This window comes from Notamacropus eugenii, chromosome 1, assembly GCF_028372415.1.
Source record: "Notamacropus eugenii isolate mMacEug1 chromosome 1, mMacEug1.pri_v2, whole genome shotgun sequence".
Classification (NCBI taxonomy): Eukaryota; Metazoa; Chordata; class Mammalia; order Diprotodontia; family Macropodidae; genus Notamacropus; species Notamacropus eugenii.
In genome coordinates, this window is record NC_092872.1 from 28,324,712 (window position 1) to 28,350,215 (window position 25,504).

Below are 25,504 nucleotides of genomic sequence, written 5' to 3' on the forward strand. Positions count from 1 at the left end.
GTCCTCTCCACACCCACCTGGCCTCCAGATCCACCCAGCAAGTGCTTGGGGTCTGAGATTCAAATGCTGCTTCCCAGCCTCAGGGCTTTTCATTCAGTGTGAGATTAAGTTCAGGTGCTCAGGTGGGGGCAGGGCCACCACTCGGGGCTCAGTTCCCTCGGGGGTTTATGTGGAGACCTTCAACAATGGATCTGAGCACCTGCCTGCTTGGGGAGCCCTTGTCTGCTGCTGCCTCTGCTGCTCCCTCCCGAGGGGGCCTGAGTTATGGGGACACCCTACTACCCTCTCGGAAAGCCAAAAAGACTCTCTCACTGACCTTTAGCACCTGTGGGTGGAGGGATCTGCATGGCAGCTGGAGATTCTGTTCCTGAAGCATGCTGGGATCTGCTGCTCTCCGTGCTGTGCGGCCGAGACAGGGCTGGGCTCTGCTCAGGGTCCAGCGCTCGAGGGATCTTTGGTGTCGATTTTTTCAGGGCTCTCTGGAACAGAAATCTCCTCCACTCTGTTGTTCTGTGGCTTCTGCTGCTCCAGAATTTGTTGGGAGTTCTTCTTTACAGGTATTTTATGGGCTGTGGGTCTGGAGCTAGCATATGTGTATGTTTCTACTCCACCATCTTGGCTCCTCCCCGAGAATAATGCTCTTTAAAGTGTCAACAGTGCCAGTGCCTCCTCCTTTCTTGGCTAGTACATTGAGGAATGACTTTCACTGGAGAGAAACTGTGGACACCCATGCTGGATGTGGTGCTTCTATAGACAACCTAGGTTTTGGTTGAGATGTGAATATGAAAAAAATCTTGGTGGAAGAGGAGAATTTGCTCACAATTGAACATGAACTCCCTAGAGTATGATGCTAGATTGTAGAAAGGTGAATCATGGGGGAGCTGGATAGGAAGGATATGGAGAAGGTTTGTTGGGAAAGAAGTTTGTGTTTAGGGCTGTGATTATAGATAACAAGAAATAAAGACAGTGGGAGATTGTGGCAAAGATTGGAGGTAGGTGTGTCTGGTAGGAAGAGGCAAGTAAGGAGAAATCTAAGTAGAGGGGGTTGAAGTCCAATATTTAAATCAGAATGTCAATGTGGCAGAATGTCAGTGGAGTATGATAGTCACTTGGGTGCATTGTCAGTAGAGTCCAAAGTCCCTGTGGTCTAACTTTGCCTACCTGTTTAGTATGATTTTGACTGGGATGAGCTCTCTTTAGCATTTTAATGGAGAAAAAATAGTTTGACTACTGGTGTTTTCAAAGTCAGTGTTAGGCTATATCCAGGACCATGTAGTTCAATGCTCCAAAAGAATCTAGGTGGTGAGGGAGAGAAACCAACTTTTATTGAGCACCTACTATGTGCCAGGCATTGTGCTAAATGTTTTATAAATATCATCTCATTTAATCCTCACAACTGTGGGATGTAATAATAATAATAATAGCTAATAATTATATAGTGCTTACTATGTGCCAAGTACTGTGTTAAGTGCTCTAGAAATATCTCATTTGATCCTCACAACAACCCTGGGGGGGGGATATTATTATTATATCCCCATTTTATAGTTGATGAAACGGAGGTAGAAAAATTAAGTGACTTGCCCAGGATCATACTAGCAAATATATGAGGCTGTATTTAAATTTATGTTCTCTAGATCCCATGTGCAGTGCTTTATCATCTGTACCATGAAGTTGGTAAGAATTACTATATTTTTTGTAAGTTTATTACCAGAAAATCTGTGACCAACTTAAGCACATTTCATTATTAACATAATTGAATGTGTTAGATGCAGTTGAATATTGTCACAAACTTGCAACCTTGAAAAAATCTTTTTCAAATTACAGGAATAAATTCTACCAGGCATTAAAAAATTCTATCAGACTTTTAAAGAATAATTAATTCTAGTACTATCTGAAAAAATAAAGAAATATTCCTACTAAATTCCTCCTATAATGCAAACATGGTTTTGATGCCCAACAAGGAGAGTAAAATCAGAGAAAGAAAACTATAGACTGCACCTTTAATGAATGTTGATGTAAAAATTTTTAATAAAATATTAGCAGTAAGACTACAGAAATATATCACAAAGCTCATACATTATGACCAGGTGATAATCATATGATAAGATCACAAGATTATAGCAATAGGTATAGAAAAAGCTTTTGAAATAATACAATACCCATCCCTATTAGGAACACTAGAAAGCATATGAATAAATGGAGTTTTTCTTAAAATGATAAGTAGTATCTAGCTAAAACCATTATCTGTAGTGGGGATAAATTAGAAACCTTTCCAGTAAGATCAGAGGTGAAGCAAGGATGTTCATTATCACCACTATAATTCAATATTGTACTAGAAATGCTAGCTGTAACAATAAGGTAAGAAAAAGAAATTAAAGGAATAAGAGTAGGCAAAGGGGAAACAAAATTATCACTCTTTGCAGATGATATAATGACATACCGAGAGACGCTTAGAGATCAACTAAACAGCCAATTGAAACAATTTAACAGTTTTAAAAAATTGAAGAATATATAATAAGCCCATATAAATCATCAGCATTTCTATGTATCACCAACAAAGTCCGTCAGGAAGATATAGAAAGAGAAATTCCATTTAAAATAAATGTAGACAGTGTAAAAGACTTAGGAAAATGCCTGTCAAAACACACCCGGATACTATATGAACACAATTTCAAATTACAGGAATAGCTGTCCTTCCTTTTATCAACTTTCCCTTTCATCTTCTCAAGTTCATCTTCTTTTTCTCTTAATGTTTACAGTATTCCCATTAAACAAATCTGTTAACTATATTTTATGATCAAGTATATTGACCTCTAGAGGCAGCTAAGTGGTGCACTGAGGAGAATGTGATTCTCCCCTTTCTTTTGAGTTCAAATATGGCCTCAGACACTTATTAGTGAATGACTCTGGGCAAGTCACTTAACCCTGTTTGCCCCAGTTTCCTCATCTGTAAAAATAAATTGGAGAAGAAAATGGCAAACTACTCCATTTTCTTTGCCAAGAAAACCTCAAACGGGGTCACAAAGAGTTGGACATGACCGAATGACCGAAAAAACAAAAAAACAATAATAACAACATATTGGCCTCTATTAAGTCCCCTTCTGATACATCATTGTGGGCCAGGAGGGTACACTAAGCAATGCAGTCAAGTGGAGGCTCATTAGGTATGTCCTATCAAAGCCTTGAGTGCAGATTTATTGAAGAATGATCGGTCTATCACTTAAGGACCAGTCTACTCAAACTGACAAAGGCTCACTACCAAATGGTTAGCCACCATAGGATGATTTTTTTCCCCAGCCGAATGAACTCATGAAGAACATTTATCAAGTCTCTAATCTGTATCAGTAGAGACAGCTTCACACTAAGTTCATTGATCTTTTGAAGCAGAGAATGAAGAGACTGACTGCATGTGTTACTGTGGACTCCTGTGATCAACATACAACTAACTACCTCTGACATGGATAGAGATAAGGATTATACCTGAATTTCATTGATAGGAGACTCTTGGGTGAAGAAAGATTCTCTACTGATACGAATTAGCCTCTTTTTGGCCACTTAGAGTCTTAGAGAACTTGGAGGTTAAGCACTGAGACTTTTTGGGGTCATACAATCAATTGTGTCAGACTTAAACCCAGGTCTTGTTATCTTTTGGGCTGGCCCTCTATTCACAATATGCCAGGCTGCTTCTCATAACGCTACTTTTTACTTGATAAAACTGAATGAAATTCATTTAATCAAGATCTCGGCTTTTGGCAATAATGATTTGGCTTACAATATTGGAACCTGAATACTCCATTCCGTATGAGGATATGTAAATGGAACTGGAAGTTTTTAGCTTGAGAAAAGAAGTTTGTGGGTACAGGATAGATGTCTTCAAATAGGAGCAATGCATGGAAATGCAGAGAGGCTGATATCAGCAAACAAACAATTTAGGGGTATCTGAAAGGGAGTGGGTTGCCTTGGGAGCCACTTGAGTTCTACCTCACACAAAAGTTGTTCAATCACCTTTTGGGGTTGTTGAAGAAACGATTGTTGTGCAAGGTCTGGCTGGGTTAGATGACCTATGAGCTTCCTTCCAACCCTGAGATCCTGTATTTTGGAACCTTTTGTTTTTTTTAAAGGAAGGTTGACAATTACAGTAAAACTTAATGCTTTCCAGCCTAAACAAGCCTTTTTTTAATGATAGAAAGCAATAGGAAAAAGGTGTCTAGTCCTGTGGCTACAAGAAAAATAATTTAGAATTATATCAATTTTCTTAATCTTTGAGAGTACAAGAATCATTAAAAGCAGACTTTCAGAATGAAGTCACAAAGCAGGTTTTCTGTGGAATTTGCAAGGCTTTTTGCAAAGCAGTAAGCTGGAAGAAAAGAAAATCTCACAATTAACTCAATCCTCTTAACAGCAGCATGGAAAATAGGTTGATAAAAATCTATGGAGAGAAGAACTCTATGAGTTTATGTATGGATGAATGAATCTGTCTTCACCGACCTCCTCCAAAGGACCAATTGAGAAGCAGGGTTTTGTCTCTTGTTCCTGGTGGTGGGAGGTGGGAGTGGGGAGTACGTTAATATATCCCACAAAGTTGGAAGATGAGAACTGAGCAGAATTCTGTTTTATTTGGGTTGGATTTGGTTGGATCAGAGAATGTAGCATAATTTAGTAGACAGTCCACCAATTTGGGAGTCAGGAGGTGGTTTCCTAGTCCCAGCTTTGGCTTTAACTAGCTATGTGATCTTGGTCAAATCACTTAACCTATTTGGATGTCACTTTCCTCTTCAGATCAAAAAATCTCTAAGATCTTTAAATCTTAAGACTTTCAAGGTCCCTTTCAGCCTGAAATTGCTTTATGTCACAGGAGTCAGTTGCCAGTCTGATGGGGAAAATTGCAAACAGGTTGGAGGAGGATGTTAGAAACAGTACCAGCACGTTTCATGGATTTAGTGGAATTGAATTACATTCTTGGAGGAGAAGTATTTTCAGATTCAAGAAGTAGCTTGTTTGCTCGAGGCTTTTAATCTTAGTGTTTGGAGTAGAAAGCACTAGAACACTCTAAGAAGTCAAAAGCCAAGGCTGTTAAGTGACGACTTTAAAGGTAACAGCTACATCCTTGAGCAGCTGCTGCCTCCAGTGAAGTTTGAATGGGGGAAAGAATGAATTATTGTTGGAAAACCAGACGGAAGTTCCTCATGTTTTGCTTTCAGTTTTCATGTTTTAGGTAAATGATTGTTCACTGTCATAGAACACACAGCTGGTTTCCTGAAAATTCTTCTTCATTTTCTACCTCCTCCTCCATCATCCCCTTTCCCCAGAGCTCACTAATCTCGACCAAAAGCAGCTCCTGGAGTTTGTTCGTACTAATAATGTTAAGAGTTTTAAGGTCATTCTGTAATTAAAACTCATTAAATCAGCAGTCATAGGATAGGGTAGAGAAGGAACTACATTAGCAGCTGGGAAATTTGACATTTAACTCCACTTTTATCCCTCCATCTTGACTTGGATAAAGGTATAGAAGGTAAGCTCACAAAATCTGCTGATGGCATAAAGCCATCTGGCAAAGATAGCTAATGCCAGGTGACAGTATCCAAAAAGATCTCAACAGACTAAAAAGATGAGTCAAATCTAGTAAGAAAAAAACATAGGGAAAATCCTATACTCGATTTTTAAAAATCCATTATATAAAAATAGAATGGAGGAAGTGTGCCTAAACAATAGTTAATAAGAAAAAGATATGAAGATTTTGGTGGACTACAAGCTTAATGTGAGTCGACAATGTGCCAAGGCAACTGAAAAATAGCTAACATGATTTTCGGTAGCTTAGTATCTAGAATGAAGAAAATGATGATTTCACTATATTCTGCCCTTTTTATTCTGACCATATTTGGAATATTGTATTCAGTTCTCTTATTATAACTTTTATTACAGTAGTTTATATGAAAAAATGATCTGGAGGTTTTGGTATACATGATTTTTGCAATGTGACATGGCAGCCAAAATATAGTCAGGTGGAAATAAGTTTGTCACCACTGACAATCTTTAAAGTAGAAACTGAGGAACCTCTCCTGGAGAAGATTCTTGTTCAGGAATGGTGTAGACTCTGGGGCAGATTCCAAGAAGTAACTTACTGTATGACCTTGAGCATATCACTGAACTTGTGTGTCTCTCAGTTGTCTCATTTATAAGATGGAATTAGCAATATCTTCCCTGACGAATGAGCAGAATTGGACCAGATATTCTTTTGAAGTATTTTTCAGATTTTCAAGATTAATAGAGATTCAGTTATGGTTGCTATAGTGAAATAGAGAGAGAATGAACCATGTATATGGTGCAACATGGCATGTTTTCATATTTAAAATTTAATTGATCCTGATGATATAGCTGGTGGTTACCAGTTATATCATCAGGATACCATATATATATATATATATGTCTATGTGAGTGTATGTGTATATATATATATGTACATATATACATACATATATACATATCTCACCAGTGATATCATCAGGATATGTGTATGTATATATACATATATGTATAATTGTTTGTCAGCAATGTATATGTCAAGATTCAGATATGAAAATAATAGCTTTGTAAACGTGCCACGTTATTTGCAAAGTAACAGACAAGACCTACCCAAATATAGATAAAAGTTCACTTCAGGTGTAGGGGAAATAATGAAATTAATTTAAAAAATTAATTTGCTTGAATTCTAGAACAAGTATCTTAATACCAGTGGAGTTTACATAACTTTTGTTATTAACAAAGAATTAAAAGTAATTTAAAAACTTTCATTAACTTAAAAAAGTATGTCAGTGCCTGACCTTGTCTGTTAATGACCTGGATGGAGAGTCCAAGTTTTGCTAAGAAAATTAGTCTGTAGCAAAGAAAAAGAGAAAGATAACTTTAGTGAAAAGTATGGAAGAAAGTCCTCCCCCCAAGTCCATGGAAAAGGCATCATGGTGCAGTGGACAGAGCACTGGAATGGGATTGAGAGAGATCTGCCTTAGCAGCCTGGAAGAATCACGCAGCTCCTTAGACCTCTTTCCTTGCCTGTAAAATGAGGGAGTTGCATTCAGTGACATGTAAGGGCCCTTTCAAGTTGTCAATTGTAAAATCATTTAATAAGTTGTAGCCTTTTCTCAGTAACAGCATGAGGGCAAAGAATAACAGTGATAATAACAGTAGTAGTAAGAACAACTGACTTTTATGCAGCATTTTAGAGTGTATAAAATCCTTTACATAAACCTTTGTCGTTGTTCTTTCCTTTTCAGTCATACCTGATTCTTTGTGACCCTATTTGGGGTTTTCTTAACAGAGATACTGGAGTGATTTGTCAATTCTTTCTCCAATTCTTTTACAGAGGAGGGAACTGAGGCAAACAAGGTTAAGTGACTTGCTCAGGGTCACATAGCTAGTTTTGAAAGCCTAAAATAAAATATACAGAATTATAAAAGAGACCACTTATTTTGAAATAAAGATATTTCTCCCCCTGAAATTTATTCACAGACTCCTTGGTATCTGTGGACCCCAGATTAAGAAGCCTTGAACTAGAAGAAGGTTTCCAGTATGCTGTGTAGTTGCTTTGTGGTCCGCATGTGTGTGTGTATGTATGGGGAAACATGAATAAGAATCATACAGTATAAGGAGGTGTGGATGAGGTTGCTGTGAAGGGATTATATGAAACAGTGGGATCACAGATCCATTGAAGAAAGAGGAGCAGTATTTCACCTACAGTATCTCATTTGGTCTTCAGTGCCATGCTAACAAGGTTAGCCTTAATCACCTCCAGTTTTCAGTTGGGGAAACAGAAGCAGAGGATAAATGATTTGCTCAAGACTGCTAGTTACTTCTTGACTAAGGGAACCAACTAGTTAATACCAACTCATACTATGATTCAGATTCAATTTAGCCACTTTCTAAAGAATTGTACTGAATCATGACTAGTTATTATAGCCATATCTAAACTGCAGACTTTTGTGACCTAACTGGAGAAGGAAGCAGTCCAACACACTGGAAAGTAAGCTACATTTGGAATCAGAGTACTTGGATTTAAATGCCAAATCTGTTTCTTGAGTGAGTCTATCACTCAAGCTCACTGGGTCTTATCAATAAAATCAAGGAGGTAGACTAGATAATTTCCAAGATCCCTTTTATCTGTAGGTCTAGGGTCTTGTGATCTCCATGTCCAATAGGTATGATGGTTTAAAAAATATACCACCTTATTTACATGTGTATGTACATCTGTGTGTGTATGTATGTATTCACACCAGTCAAGGGTAATTAGGTGGTACAGTGGATAGACCACTAAGTCAGGAGCTCAGAAGAACTGAGTTCAAATCCGACCTCAAACACCAGCTGTGAGGCCCTGGCAAGACACTTAATCTCTTTGCTTCAGTTTCCTCAACTATAAAATAGGGATAATAATAGCATCTTTGTTATGAGGAACAGAAGAAATCACATTTGTCCAAGTGCTTAGCCCAGTGTCTGGCACATGGGAAATGCTTCATAAATGCATGTTTCCTTCCTTTCTTCCATCACATTAGCCATCACAGTTACATTGACTTGGATTTAGAAGATTTAATTATAAAACAGAAGTCAGGAGATTCCCATTGACCTTCATCATGTCTGGCCAAGGATCTAATTGGTTTTTCAAGCCCTGTCTGAAGTGTCACCTTTCTTTCAACATTGTGCTTTCTGTTTCTTTGTCTGTCTGTCTGTCTCTCTCTCTCTTGGAATGTTTGGGTTATCCACGTACCTGCGAAAAACAAGGGCCAGTGCTTCTGGAGGTGCTTACATCAAATACACAGCACGATGAATGCAAGAATGTCCAATAAAGACTATTCCGATTTGTATAGACTTTATTTGAATAGCACACAAGCTAAGTGATCATCTCCATGACTATGCCCTATTTCTCCATGGCAAGTCTGTCCTGCAGCTGGTGTCAATTTCTTTTTCATGCCATGGACAGATTATTTCAGATTAGTCACAGAAGTATCATGTTTATACAGAATATGAAGCGTGCATATTCTGTCAGCTAGGTGGCATGTGTCATCATAGGAAAACTATTAATAATGTTTTTTTCAAGAAAAAATGGAGCATTCCTAAATTGTTTTATTCTGTTTAGGAAATCTCTCAAGAAAAGGGACTTGATTAAAAAAGTTTTGTTTGAATTTGTGAGGAACATTCTAGAGGAAGTTTTTCCCCTACTTTTCATAACAGTTTTCCTCACATTTTGTCCTTATTGGTTTATACAGATGTATTTAGTATATATATGACTTCCTCATGAAGAAAAAATGCAGTGATGGGCAAAGGGCCAGTTGGGCTGGAGCCTCTTTATAGCAGGGCATGAATACTGTGTCATGCTGGGAGACAGCTGAACCTTACAAACCATGCAAAAAGAAAAAAAACTATTCTTTCTATTGTGAAATCAACTTAAGATGAAATGGTTAAGAAGCAGTTTATCGGCTCCCTTGAGGTTATTTGGTGAACACTTGTCCTGTTTTTACTTCTGGCACCTCCTATATCCCCCTCCCTAACTTTTTTTGACCCTGTATGAGGTCAGATCAACAGTCCAAGGAAGGTAGAGGGGGAGACAATGGCTGATGGTCTGGTTTGGCACTTAGCTTTGGGTCCAGAAGTCCAAGTTCTAAAGGTGTATATGAATCTCCTGATGAACAAACTTCTCTTCACCCAGTCTAATGACCTTTTGAAAATGTATCACAAATGTATTGCATAAATGACAAACTTCTCGGTCATGTGGCCAACAAGATGGATGACTGGATATTTTTTTCTGGTCTCTACAACTCTCCAAAAAGCCCAAAAGAGGTCAAGGTAATACAATTATAGCTGTTCCTATAAGAGAAGAAAACAAGAAGACTATCAAGTTAACATCCATATGAATTAATAGTGGGAAATGGTACTCTATGGCACTACCCAATGAGGACCCTTCACCAACCTCCACACTCAGCAGGTGCACAAAGTGATCCATGTTCTTATGCTTTGGGACCTCCCTTTCTGCTGCTTCACTCTCTTCTGGTGCTCCCCACCCCTGCCCTTATCCCACTATCCTGTTGAAATAAGCAGTGGACCTTAACTCTGTCCAACAATGTGGAGAAGATGGATCTCACACTTCTCTTCTGCCTGGGCTAGTTTCAAGAGGACAGATACCTAGAACATTCACTCTGCTCTTCCCCAACCTTGGAAAAAAATGGCAAACACTGACTCAGTTCAACAAAGGGATTAAAGAACAGACGGAACTAGGAGGGGGTGCAAACCTTGAAAGGGAACAGGAATATAGCCAGTACCAGGCTTGTTTCCTTGTAATCTACTTGGGCAAGGCCTTAGGCTGATGAAAAGTCAGTTTCCCATCACCATTGAAATAGTTCTGATATTCAGTCCTGGATTAACCTAATATCAAAGGGGGAGGAATCAAAAAGGATAAAGGAATATAAGTAGACTGAAAATCACCAAAAATATCAAGAGGAAGAAAATTCAGTTAATAACTTAAAGCACAAAAAGATAATTCTAAGTAAGGAGAAGATATTGAAATTAGAAGGGTAGAGGAGAATCAAGACATTATAAAAATTACAAATGTCTCAAAAGAGATATTTCAAGAAAAAGAAATTGAACCAACATCTGATGAAAGAGAACCATAGGGATTCTCCAGAGATATGGAAGTGTAGCAGGAAGGTCCAGAATGATTAAAGAGATAAATAAGAATTTTAAAAGGAATGAAAAGAGGCAAATGGCAGAATTTATGGCTTTTATAGCAGAAATAATAGCAAAAGAGAAAAACAGGAATCCGCAATGATGAGTGTCTCCACAGAAGTAAAATAGAGTAAAAGAGACTGGAAATATAAATGTATTAAAGTGAAGGATGTTCTGGATTGTATGTGCTCTGAAAAGGTTAGATTATTATAAATAATTCTAAAGGTCACTTTCCCCTCTTGAAATTCTGATTATGTGGGATTTATACCGATGATCGATTTATTTCTGAGCACAATACAAGATACCGACGTCCCGACGTCCACAAAAGCCCAAGTAATTTATCTCCTGAGTAATTTGTCGCCTTCGTTATTGTACTCTTTCTTCACCACCATTTTGTTGCTCTTTCACTCTTCTCAGGGACCTAATAATAATAATAACAAGAATTCTTTACATAAAGCTTAAGGTTCTGCAAAGCATTTTGCCTCCATTATCTTATCGGAATATCATAATAGCCCTTATAGGCAAATGCTACTGATATTTTTACCCCTAATTCTCACATAAGAAAATTGAGACTTCAAGAATTTACTTATGGTTACAAAGGTAGTGAGTGTTAGAAACAGGATGTAAACACATCTCTTCTGAATTCAAATCTAGCACTCTTTCCACTGTAAAAAAAGAATTTCTTCAATATTATACACACACACACACACACACACACACACACACACACACACACATTTGGAATGTCTTTCCCAACCCAAACCAAAACATAACCAAAAGTGACCCTATAGTGAGTATACAAGATATTGCTTTTAAGATGGAAGGACTCAGTTGTGTTTGACTTTGAACTGAGATCCTCTTGCTCTCATTGTGTAAATAAGGGGCTCTTTTCATTTGTTTCTACAACATTTGAATTTGGTACATTTATTTGAAAGATAGCATAGAATTGGTAGACAGAAATAGTACTAGATTTGGAGTCATGAAGACATGGGTTCAAGTTCCAACTCTAATACTTACTAGCATAGTATCTATGGGCAAGTAACTTAACCTCAATGAGTCTCAGTATCCCCATCTATAGATTGAAAAATAATTTCCACAATAATTGTCTCGTGTGCTTGTTATGAGGTACCTTTGAAATAATGCATGTGAATGGAGATGGTTCAACACCTCACCACATTTAACTAATCAATCTACAAAATAAACTTGGTATTAAGGAATTTTCCTATAATGTCATTATATTACTCAGATAAGTACTTCATCAATTTGAAAAGATCATAGGATTTTGGGTCATGAGATGAAAGGCAGGTCCCACTACACTATATCTTGTGATTGTTTGAGAAGATCAAGCTATACCTTTTGGGTTATATATAAACAATAAATCATTTGAGTAGTGAGCCAGAGAACTCTAAATTCAGGAGCTAATAATTCCAAGCTCCTGAAAGGGAATTTTTCTTGGAGGAAGGAGATAGCTTCCCAGTGCACCACAGCTGGTAGTAGCATCCAGTACAGTGGTAGCTAATGGTAATATCTCCATGGGGAACTGAATGATGCACCAAGGATGACTAGACATCCCAAGAAAAGTGAGCTTCAGGAAGTATGACTGTTCAAGATGGAGAGAAGTATCCTGTATAGACACTATAAGGAGACCTGTCCTCTGAGCCCTTGAAGAGTTACATATAAGGAGAAATTAATGAAGACTCTATAACATGAAAAAAAGTCTTCCAATATTTATAAGCTGTGAGTTACGCCTTTTTCACATGTATTCTCTAAAAGTGTACCCTACTATGACCCTATTCTATATTTGAACTGACTTTTCCCAGGTACCTTTTATATGCAAGGAGACAATATCTTTGGTTTGCTGGGAATGTTTTTGTAACTACTATTTTTGTTATACTTTCTCAGTAAATATCTTTTCTTTTTAATACATATTTTATTTTTCCCCAATTACATGTTAAAATAATTTTTTAATGTTAAAATAACTTTTTAACATTAAAAAATTTTTGAGTTCCAAATTCAATCCCTCCTTTTCTCCTTTTCCCCCTCTCTGCGATGGTAAACAATACGATATAGTTTTCACATGTAAAACATTTCATATTAGTAATTTTGTACAAGAAAATTTGAATATAAGGGAAGGAAGGAAGAAGAAAAAAAGGAAGTGAAAATAGCATGCTTCAGTTTGTATTCAGACAGTATCAGTTCTTTCTCTGGAGATGGATAGCATGCTTCATTGTAAGTCTTAGATCATTATACAGTTGAGAATAATTATTTAACATGAATATTAATAGCTAATAGTTTATTGTACAATATTGCTCTTACTGTGTACAAGGTTCTCCTGGCTCTGCTTTGTATCACTTTGCATCAGTTCATGCTTTGTAAGTCTTTCCAGATTTTCCTGAAATCATCCTGCTTGTCACAATAATATTCCATCATAATCAAATACCACAGCTTGTTTAAACATTTCCCAACTGATGGGCATCCTCTCAATTTCCAGTTCTTAGGCACCATAAAATAAATACCTTTTCTCAAATCTAATTAAGTCTGGTCGATTAATTGTCAGTGAGAACTCTGCACATCAGTGGGGGTCAATGAGCAGTAATACTAGAAACTCGGCTCCTCAGTAACCCCTAGAATTCTGAGAATATAAATTTGCTTTCTAGGGAATCTAGGCAGCCTGCTAATGTGAGGAGGAGTTGGGGAAGTGGCCCCAGAGATGGTGTTATTTTATAAAACACTACTAACTAGTAAGTAATAACTAGTAAAAGACTCATAACAGTGGCAGACTCCTTCACAAAAGTCAAACTCACATTCTTTGATTTTTCTTTAGAACAGCAGTTCTTAACCTGGTGCTCATGAATATACTCAAGGGGCCCATGAAACTTATTTGGGAAAGAAAAATTTCATCTTTATTTTAATTAACCTCTCATTGGAATTTAGCATTCCCTTAAAGTATGAACATAGGCTTCCCAGATGGAAAATGGTCAAGTTATGTAAACAGGGAAGAGATAACCAAATAAAAAAAATGTTCCAAATCACTAATGAGAGAAATACACATTAAAGTAACTCTGAACTTTTTCCTTTATACTCATCAGATTGGCAAAGTTGACAAAAAAAAAATAAACATTGGATGGGTTCCAGGAAAACAGGTATACTGATGCACTATTGGTGGAGCTATAAATTGGACTAGCTATTCTGGAAATCAGTTTGGAACCATACCTCAAAAGCTACTAAATTGTGCATACCTTTGTGATACCCTTATTTGACCTGTACCCTGAAGAGATCAAAGAAAGAATGAATAGACCCATATATACAAAAATGTTTATAACAGTTCTTTTTGGTGCAACAAAGAACTAGAAATTATGGGGGTTCCATCATGTAGGACCTGGACAAAAAAGTTATAGTATAGTAACATGATGGAATATTATTGTTCTAGAGATGGTGTTAGAGAAACACGAGAAGATTTGAATGAACTGATACAGAATGAAGTGATCAGAAGTAGGGGAACAATTGATACAGTAACAATAACGTTGTAAAGACAAACAACTTTGAAAGACTTAAGAAGTGTGATCAATACAGTGACCAACCACAGGATTAATGATGAAACACAGTGCCTGCCTCTTGGCAGAGAGATGATGGGGGCAGGGTGACAATTGTGACATTTTTTTTTTATATTGCTAATGTTGGGATTTGCTTTGCTTGACTATATGTATTTTCTTTTACAAGAATTTTTTTTTCTTTTTTGCTCGGGAAAGAGGTGAGAGAAAGAGAAATAGATTTTTGTTAATGGAAAAAAAGTAAATTAAATTAAAAAAATAAAAGCAAAGATGTCAAAAATACTCATGTAGAGGACAAAGCATTTGTTTTCAACTGATCGCTAAAGGAATCCATGACACAAGAGAGGTTGAGAGGCTCTACCTTAGGGAAATTTGTCCAGCCTTCCTTCAGTATGGTATGTAGATGGGGAACTAGAATAAATAATTCACTCCTCTTTCTTTTTTGTCCTTTCAAAGTGGCTATCCTTCAGGATTTTACTACTTAGGCAGAATACGTTTCTTACCTCCTTAAACTTTGACCATATCTCTAGAGTTAAGGAACATGTTTAGCCATGTAATGTGAAAAATCAGCTCTTGCCCCCATATCATGTGGAACAGGAAACTAGGACCTTTGACTGCTTAGTGATAAGCTAAATTGAATACCTAACTTGAAGAACAATGAGATATTTGATGAATATTGAAAAAAACCCATCCTTTCCCATAAAACAAAGCCAAGAAACATGTGATATCCTTTTAATGGAGAGATGGATTGAAACAGAGTTAGGTAGCCTTCTAGACCTCTAACAAGAAACAAAGCACACGTTGATTGACTTAATTGATTCTATTTTTTTGTCTTTTCTTATTTCAGGCAATACTAAATTTAAATCCCTTTTTAGAAACTTGAAATGCAAATGTAGAAAATGAGACAAAACCCCCTGCAACTGAGATATGACTTTTTTTCTTCTTAAAGGTTGTGTGTGTGTGTGTGTGTGTGTGTGTGTGTGTGTGTGTGTGTGGGTGGGTGGGTGGTGGTGGTGGTGGTGGTAGTGGTGGTGGTGGTCAGAGAGGGTGAGGTTAATAATTCACAACATATACCAAGATCAGGAACTTGAATTCAGATCAAAGCATTTATTTCACTCTGCCAACATATAATTCAAGACATCCCTGGGTTTTCAAAGGGAATTTGTTACAGCTGTTGGCTGAGTGGGTGGCAGGGGACCACAATTCCAGGAAAACATACATACCTGTTTCTGCCAAGGGTAATCTTTAGGGGAGACTAACAGGAGGTAGAGACTTAATCCTCTGGTAAACCCTCCTTCTGAATGATGAAATCAAATCCACTCAATGTGTACATTTATAGTTTCCTACTGTGCAAGGCTCCATTTGTGTTCAACAGCCTCACGTCATGTGGGTAGTACACAAGGGGAGACATATTTACATGTATCTTATACTCTGATGGACACAAGGATCATTTTTACTGATGAAAGGATATGTGGTAGAGTGAAAAAGTATGTCATCTCTGGAGTTGAAAGCCCTGGGTATAAATTCCAGCTTTATTACTTAACACCTGTATTGAAATTACTTTATTTCTTTGGGACTCAGTTTCTTCATCCATAGACCAAAAGGATTATACTAGATAATCTCCTGGGTCCCTTTATGAGTCCAGCAGACTGTTTCATGGTATTTCTAGTCCAGGCTCAGTATTGTATTTTATCCTTAGTTTTGTCTAGGGATGTGTTTTTAGGAATTCCTACATGACTTATACTAGAACGGTATATTTGTTTTCTCTAAGGAGTCTCATTCTAAGATATTATCAAAACCAACCTTTCACATAATATATTTTAAAAAATATATTAAGATTTTAAATTATCTTTTTTATACATAATATATAAATGCAAGTCACAAATCAGATATAGAATTGAAACGAAGTAGAGGAAAGGTTTCCCCAAGAACTTGAGATAAGCTGATAATTACTATCAGGTATTAGATTTAATTAAAAAAACTTGTTGGTTGCTGAAACCAGAAGGGAAAAATATCACATAACTTCCATTTTCTGAAAAGAGAATATAGAATCTTTAGAGGCAAACTTTTAATTGGGGCTCAATTTGAATAGGAAATTATCATGTGGGTTCTTGTATTTTCTAGGGGTGTGAGATGTAAAAAACTAGATATTTTGATTTCTTCTTAAGGAATTTAGATATTTAACTTACTATATGTGGATGATCCATCTTCATATAAGGACCGAATTTGGAAAGACTAAATGGATGCATAGTTAACATGGTCATTAGACTCTTCCATTTAATTAAGTAAACATCTAGGCTCTGGGGACATGGACAAATAAAATAAACCTTGTCCTTAGGGATCTTACATTCTATTTTTTTTTCAACAAAAATTTATTTAATACCTGGGGAATCTTTGCCTGTTGATAGATTATATCTATTTATGATTGAATATTTTATGATTAAATTTATGATAGAATATTATAGTTCATGCCCAGAGTATAGATATTCTATGTTGTGGGTTTAGGACAGAGAATCATATGTTATAGAAGCAATACTGTCTCTGCCAAGGATAATCTTTAGGGGAGACTAACAGGAGGTAGAGACTTAATCCTTTGGTAATTCCCTTCTGAATGGTGGAAGTTGGCATTCTGCTGAAAGTACACCCCCTACCCCTTAGATTCTTGTTCTTGTATAAGTTGAACTAAGATAACCCCTCAGGTCTCTTCCAGCTCTGAGATTTTATGAAGTTCCAGAGCCAGACTTGGATTTGGATAATTCACATATCACAGACGTGGGCACCTAGGCTAGTTATATGTAGGCTGAGCCAATTTTTATCACATATCTGTAGATTCATGTGAACATGGTACTTAGTGATTCCATAAAAAATGAATGATTCCAAGAACTGCAGCCCCCACTGGGAGTAAAGTGATGCAAGTAAGCTACCTGAGGACAGGGATTATTTGCTTTATGTTTGTATCCCAGAACCTACCATAGCGCCTTACACATAGTAGGTTCCTACTATATGATTACTGATCTGAATGTCACACATTGCGTGTGAATCAATGGTTGCAGTGGGGTGGATATGGTCATTTGTGTTAAAGACAAATGTCCTAAAAGAAGTATTGATCACATATCCTTTTCTCAGGTGCCATATTATATGGACATATATATGGATACATATATATATACACATACATGTATAATATACATTATATATATATATATATGTATATATATATATAAATTACATCCCCATTCAGAAAGTTTCATTAATGTTTTGGTTGTCTAAATTTTCCTCAGGTGTTTCAAAGATTGTCATGGAATATATATTCAAATAAGTATGAAATACACTGTTTAAAAAATCTATATAGTATTTATAATTTCAAAGTCTTTGTTTACATAATCTTATTCTTTAAAACAGATCTGTTGGGCAGGGAGAAGGCAGTTTGTCATCTCCATTTTACAGATAGGAGTAACTGAGACAGAGAGGTCAAGAGACTAACCCAAAGTCATGCTGCTAAGAAGTGGTTGAAGAAGGTTTCCATTCCTGGTTGTAGGACTCCAAGACCAGTCCTTTTTGAAATAGAGGCCTCACTTTGATCAGTGAAATATGGGAAGTACAAATAGTACTTTAGCATGCATGGTCTACAGGTCTACATGTCCACTTGTATTTAGCACACCGATAGAAGCATTTGTAAACCATTTCCATAGATAAAGGAACATTTCAATTTAAGTCTGAAGGAAATAATCTCTATAAACATTCTACACTGAATAACATTTCCCTCTCAGTCACTCTCATTGTGTAGAAAAGCCTTACGTTGCTCTTATTCTACAGATTTTAAAGCCTAGTAGGTATATTATATTAACTTTGTCCTGATTTTGTTTCTCTGTTGGAAAGCATTATTGGTACAGCAACATTAGGAGAGTCAATATGTCAGAGAAGTGAGAGCATTGGAACACGTATGGAAGATGTATGTCAGTATATCCTCTGACACTCATAAGCTATGTGATCATGGTCAAACCGATTAATCTCATTGAGTCTGCTACCTCTTCTGTAAAATAGGAATAATAGTCCTTGTGATAGCTATATCACAGGGTTCCTGTGAAGATGAAATAAGACAATATACATGTCTAAAATCCTTAAGTGCAGGGAAAGGGTCCATATGTATTGGTAGATAGAGCTTTTTCATCTTCAAAGGAAGCTTCCTATATCAGCGAAATCAAAGATCAAATCCCTATCCTGTGTAAATTACAGTATTTTACTATAATTTATATTGTAATCATTTATATTATAAAACTTGGGCAAAATAGCCATTATAAAAGATTAGATAAAGATGAAGTGACATTTGACTCTAGACTTCATGGAGACCCACTAGAGTTTGAGTAGGTCATTGACAAGGTTGTCACAGAGACAGGTGCCACAGTTTGGTAGTGTGGAGAACGGATGGGAGTGGGGAGAATCTTGAGGTCCAGAGACCAAATAAGGGGGTTATTGCTTAGTACAGCTCAGAAATGATAAAGGTTTGAATTATGTTATGTCTGTGTGAATGGACAGAAGGGGATGGATGTCAGAGATGTTTTGGTGGTAGAATTAACAACACTAGTAACTCATTGGAGTGTGTGAAATAAGGAGAGTGGGGAATCAAAAATGTGAACCTTGGTATCTTAAAAAATAATGTCCTTGACAGAAATAGACAAATCCAAGAGAGAAGTGGGTTCTAAAGGAACTTCAAAAGAAGTTCAAAAGAAACTTGGGATCTATGAACTTTAAAAAAGAAAATTGATAGCTGTTTTCTGGTATTATTGATTTCCTTGGTAATCTATGTATTTTATTTTGCACGTTTAAACACATTATTCCAATAAGGACTCCATTGACTTCACCAGTCTGCCAAAAAGGTTAAGAATTCCTGATCTACTTCCTCCTAATTACAAGTTTAATGCTCTTTCTCCTGCACCTTCCTTCCCCTTTTCTGAGATATCCCTTCTCAGTGATAGCGATTTTCAAGCCATGTGCAGAGGCAAACTAATCTTATCCCCTTGGTAAAGCAATTAGCTAGTAGTGTCTTTATAGGTCAGGGCAAACAAGGAAATAGAAGATTGGAGTTCAATAACTTTCTCCAGATTAAGAGGGAATAAGTTATATCCATTTATCTTGAGGTCAAAGGTAGGAATTCTCCTATGGGACCACCCAATCACCATTGAGATTGTTTTTAAGAAAGTCAGGAAGTCAGAGTCCCACAAGCTGGATAATGAGTTGACCCCATCACCTTTCGGATGTACTGAGAGGTCAGGTTAGTTTATTTGTTTTTAATTTACCTGAAATGAGAGGAGTCTTGAAAGATTCCTTTGTCATTTGGATCTCCTGAATAGCAATGCTTTTTTTTTCTCTCTCTCTCTCTCTTTCTCTCTCTCCTTTTTCCCCTACCCCTTCTCTTATTTGCAGGATTAGGAAAGCACTCAGAAAACCTATTAATCTTTCTGGCGTTGTCAGGATTGATCAGCAAGTTTTATTAAAAAAGCTCCAGGATTTCTTGAAAGGCCTCATTCTCCAGATTTCAAGAAGGGGGAGCCAATAGCAGTTTCCATGCATGTTGTCCAGTTCCTTCTCTTAACCCAGCCCTCGGGAGTATGTGTTGATGGTCCCAAAGGAGAGAGGGAAGCCTTCTTTTTCTGAAGCTTTTTTCCTGGAAGGAAGCTGGTGACCCCCTAATAACATGAACCTTCTTGGATCTGGTGAGCTGTTTCTCTGCCTGCTGCTTGTCCTGCGAGGTGCCAGCTCATCCTTCATTAGTGTCAATCAGGGGGTGAAGGTGACAAAGGGCCGCTCTGCTTTTCTGTCGAGGGAGGATCTGCAGTTTTCCATACCCAAGGAAAAGGATGCCTGCAAAGTAGAAGTTGTGATGAATGAACCAATAACCCAGAGGGTTGGAAAACTCACTCCACAGGTATGTGGTACCAGGCATTTTCTGACCTGTAACCTTGCATGTAGCTGTATGTGTGCATGTCATGTTTTATTTCTCTAGTGAGTACTGACCCTCCAGGCCTGTGTTCATTCACCAGCAGAAGCATATTATAATTAGCTAATAAATATTCCAGATAAGAACTGGAATTTTGTCTTGAATGCCACCAGTGAAACACAGTCATACTTGTGGATTCTATGCCTTAGGTAGAAGAAGGGAAAAAGAGAGTTGAGGAAGAAGGTAAGACAGAAAGAACATGTTTGTAGTTATAGATGTGTTGTAAAACTGGATGTAAATTTGTCTTTTTGTAAATCTCAGATCTCATTTTAAGCTGCATTAGGTGAGCTTACTAGAGGTAGCTAGGTGGCACAGGAGGTAGAGTTCTGGGCCTGCAGTCAAGAAGACTGAGTTCAAATGTGACCTCAGACATTTACTAGCTGCATGAGCCTGGGCAAGTCATTTAACTTCTATTTGACTTAGTTTTCTCATTTATAAAATGATGAAAATAATAGCACTTACCTCCTAAGATTTTTGTGATGATCAAATGAAATGATTAATAATTGTAAAGCACTTAGCACAGTGCTTGGCACATGCTGCCATCATCATCATCATCTTCAGAGCTTTCTAGGGACAACTAGGTGGTACAATGGGTAGAATAATGAACTGAAGTTGGGAATGCCCTCTGAGTTCAAATCCAGCCCCATATACTTACTAGCTCTCTAGGACCCTGGGCAAGTCATTTAACTATTTGCGTTAGTTTCTTCATCTGTAAATTGAGGATAATGAAACTACCTCCCATATAGGATTTTTGTGAGGATAAAATGAGATGATATTTTTAAAGCACTTTGCAAAACTTGAAGTGCTACATAAATACTATCTGTTATCCTTGTTACTATTGAGGATCATCCTGTTGTCAGGGCTTTTGTAAAGGGGGGCAATCAGCCTCTTAACTTATGAGTTTTCAATATGGTGCCAGGGAAAGAGCATTGGAGCTGGAGTGAAAGTGTGGTCTTAGGAAAATCCCTTAACTTCTCTGGGTGTCAGTTTCCTAGTGTGAAAAATGTTGGAGTTGCTCTATTATGACGTCCAAGGTCATGATCCCTAAATTTTTATTTTTCTGTGGTTTCAATTTTCTTAAAGTGTGGGGCGTGATAGAGCACACCGTAACAGCTAACATTTCTTTGGCCTCATAAAGCTTCACTAATGTGCTCTCAGCACAATCACCTTGTGTGTGCAAGTATTAGTATTCCTCTGTCACAAATGAGTTGGAGGTGTCCCCCCACCTTGAAATGAAAGATCTGAGACTTGAACTCAAGTGTTCAAGCACTCCTTGCTTTTACGTAGCCCTGACAACACCACAGGCTTCTTTTTCCTCATGTAGATTCTATTTGCCCCCAAATGAAAGAAAAACCTACGAACGACTCAAAAGCCATGTGTCATTCTGCCAGAAAGAGTGGGGAGCTTGGGTCTTGTTGCTGAACTGAGGGGCTCTTTAGCCTTTCCATTGACTGAAGCAGGCACACTCTGATTTTGTTAAAAGTTTGTTAAAATGACACAAGAGGAGAATAAGGATGTGCCTCAGAGAAAATTAAAACTGGCTCCATTTTTTTCCCCTCTTTAACTCAGATGGTTAGCTATGGACCTTTTTAATTTTTTTTTAAATCATCACATTTTGTTTCTAGCCCATTTTAGAAAGAATCCCAGAATCACAGAGAGGACACCCTTGGGTGTAGTCAGACCTTCTGTAGCAGCAATCAGATACTCAAAATCTCCCGAGAGGTTGCACTAGTCTAAGATTTGTGCTCTAGTTTGCCAGCCAAAGAGCTTTAGATGGGACTGAAAATGCTGAACAACCACAGCTGCTTCACGCCCTTGGGCAACAGTTCCCTGTTCTTTTGGACTGTTAAAACCCGCGCACTCACCCCTCAGCCTGTCACATTACCTTGTATTTTGACAATCTAGTTGTAGGATTGAGAATTTGAGGACTGAGACCTGGAAAGGATGTCAGAAATCATCTTGTCATGGGATAATAATATCTAGCATCTGTTTAGCCTTGTAAGGTTCGCAAAACACTTTTCATAGGTTATCTAATAATAACGATAGTAGCTAACATTTATATAGTGCTATCGTGTGCTAGATACTGTGCTTTGTAATCACCTCATTTGATCCTTATAAGAACCTTTGGAAATAGGTGCTATTTTTACCCACACTTTATAGACAGGGAAGCTGAAGCAGAGAGAGAGAAGTTAAGTAACTTGCCCAGGGTCTCCCAGCTAGTACAGTCTGAGGCAGGTCTTCCTGACTCCAGTTCCAGTGTTTTATTAACTGTGCCATCTAGGTGTCTGGGGAAAATCGGATGATATAGATTCCAAGCTAGAAAACACATTAGAGGCTATTTCATTCTACCTTTTCATTTTTACAGATGAGGAAACTGAGACCCCATGGGAACAGCGTACATGCAAAGAAACAAAAATATGCAGGAGAGAAGATGGGGGGTTCTTATAAGATCTTTGTAACTAATTCTAACACACTGTGAACAATAATACCTAGAATTTTTTTTAGTATTTTGAGGTTGGCCAAATATTTTACATATATTATCAGATTAGATCTTCACAATAACCCTGTAAGGCAGTGCTATTTTTACCTCAGTTTTACAGAGTAGGAAATTAGGCAGAGAGAGCTTAAGTCCCTTGCTCCAGGTCCACAGCTAGTAAGCATCTGAGATGGGATTCACTGTGTCATAATGTTGTTATCATTGTTGTAAAGTTGATCGGCACCTTTTGTGCATTCTGAAGAAAATGGAAGTATGTCTTTAAACTTCCAGAATATATATTTTCCAGGGATAGATCTGAGAAATTCTATTTGCCCCCAAAGGAAAGAAGAACCTACGAACAATTCAAAACCAGGTGTCATTCTGCCAGAAGGAGTGGGGAGCTTGGACCTTGTCAGGTTCAGAAAATTCTTTTGGATCTGGATAAACCTATGGAATACTGGGGATTTCACCTTCACTTTACCTACAGCTTTTAAACTTTCAGAATTATGCAAAACCATTTGCTTTTAAATGTACAAAGCTGCCAAAGCTCTTCATATTATTGTTTTCTGATATTTACTGATCATGGTAAATTCACCTAGAGTGAGAATGATTCATTGTTTTTTGAATCAAAGGTAAAATATTGTTGAGAATTATGTTTGTATTTCCCTAGACTGGTTCAGGTATCCTTAGATATCCCATTTTCGTGGCATTTTCCCCAGTAAGGAGGCCCAGACATAAAGACAGGTTATTCTTTAATATAGCTCAATAGTAAATTCAGACCAAAGCTTGTGTAAACCACTTTTCTGGAGAGACAATTGTATTAACAATATCCTGCTGGGTAATGAACAGTTTCATGTGGTTTGCACAGAAAATGTTTTGTTTAACATCTGCTCAATTAGCTTTTTTATTTCATTACTGAAGTTTGTCTTAGAACCAACAGGTTTAATTTCCTACCAGATATTTGAAAAGGGATTTAGATTGTCACACACAAAGTGAATTCTTTTCAATGATGTCCCTTGATATGTTCAATTAGGTGAACTCCAGCACTCCATATCTTCCAATGTTTTAGAAATGAGCTCTCTTACAAAATTCCCTGCATTTGTTAAAAATGAGAGATCCGTATTTGCATCCTCAAGCACATAGTAGGAGCTTAACATACATGTTGAAATGTCTCACTGAACATTTTTGGGGAATGGCAAAGCACCTCCAACCTCATATCTAACAGGAAATGCAACATTGAGAAAGTGTCTCTAGTTTGAACTGGTTCACTGTCATTAAAGTGAGTAATGAGTTAGGAATGTGTGACAATTTAATTATAAATTGTAATTGAAAAGCAGTTGAAGTGGAAAAAAACAAAGCTAGACAGTAATTAGAAAAGGATTTAGCTCTCCTTTGTTTTAGTTAGTAAATTTATAGACAATTATGGTTGTCGCCTTTTATAAAAGGAAAACATATTAGGAAACATAAAACAGATGTTTCTTTTAACAAAGCAGATTGTCTCTTTTTTACAATGACTATTTGTCAGTAAGATGAAGAAAGGCCTTTTCTTTCTGTTTTTCCTTGTTGTCAATTAAAAAGAGAAACCGATGATGACTCTAGGAAAAGAAAATCACTTCTATTAGTGATAAACTTATCTTGGGAGTGGACTGTGTTGACTAACAAAGTAAATGTGAGCTTTCAAACACAAAAGCCAGATATCAAACCTTGAGAAAGGAGATGCCTGAAATAGCTTTGCTCTAGTAGATCTGAGCTAACATTAGAGAAGATCTTTTTTAAAAAGAGTATAGGATTCCTGAAGGAAATAACTACTATTTTTTTTTCACCTGTTGTGGTCAAACTGCAGCCATGAAATTTGTGTAACTTTAGCTAAATGCAATTCTTTGTTGGTCATCAAAGACAGTTTTTAGAAGTGGATGGAATGGAATGGAAATTCTAAAACCAAATACACATCACCACTGTCAGGGACTTCCTCTTTCACTACGAAGGGTGGTGAAGATGATGGTGATGATGATATACGTGTCTCTGTGTATATATACATATGTAGATGTGTGCAAACATATGTATATATCTATGTATAAATATCAATGTACATACACATGTGTGCATATATATGTGCATGTGTACATTTATATGCCTTTCTCCATTTCACTGACAAAATTTTTGTAAAAAAGACAAAAGCATATATATGTACATGTGTATACATACACACATGTACATATATATACACATACACATGTGTATAGACAAGCAGATAGACAGACAGACAGATAGACAGATAGATAGATAGATAGATAGATAGATAGATAGATAGATAGATAGATAGATGGAAGCAGCTATGTGGCACAGTGGATAGAATTGGGCCTGGAGTCAGGAAGACCTGAGTTCAAATCTAGTCCCAGATACTAATAGCTATGTGACCCTGGGCAAGTCATGTAACCTCTAGGATCTATCTCAGTTTCTTTAATTATAAATGAGATAGCACCCATTTCAAAGGTTGTTTAGAGAATTAAATGAGGTAATATTTGTTGAGCTTTTAGCACAGTGCCTGGAACATTTAATAAACATCCCTTTTCCTTTCCCTTTCTGTGTGTGTATGCCAGTGTAAATTTTGGGAGTATACGTAAACAAGTATAACTTTCACAGGGTGCTTGCATGTGCATGTGTGTACTCAGGTATAAAGCAAATGCTTTCACTGTGTGTATAGTGATGCAGATTTCCAATTCACTGGTGGAGTATGAAAATAATGTTGTGATCCAATCACATCCAACAAGC

General features: G+C 37.1%; 1 protein-coding gene across 9 annotated transcripts in view; it reads left to right on the forward strand.

Moving 5' to 3' along the window:
• The window catches only part of FREM1 (FRAS1 related extracellular matrix 1), a 168,609-nt gene that overhangs the window by 12,385 nt on the left and 130,720 nt on the right, over positions 1-25,504 (forward strand). For all 9 annotated transcript variants that reach the window (XR_011977447.1, XM_072656239.1, XM_072656200.1 and 6 more), the window contains exon 2: positions 19,683-20,184. Coding sequence is in view for 8 of the 9 variants with exons in the window: in XM_072656239.1 (XP_072512340.1) it covers positions 19,954-20,184 (231 nt within the window). In the remaining variant the exon portion in view is untranslated. The remainder of the gene's footprint in view (positions 1-19,682; positions 20,185-25,504) is intronic.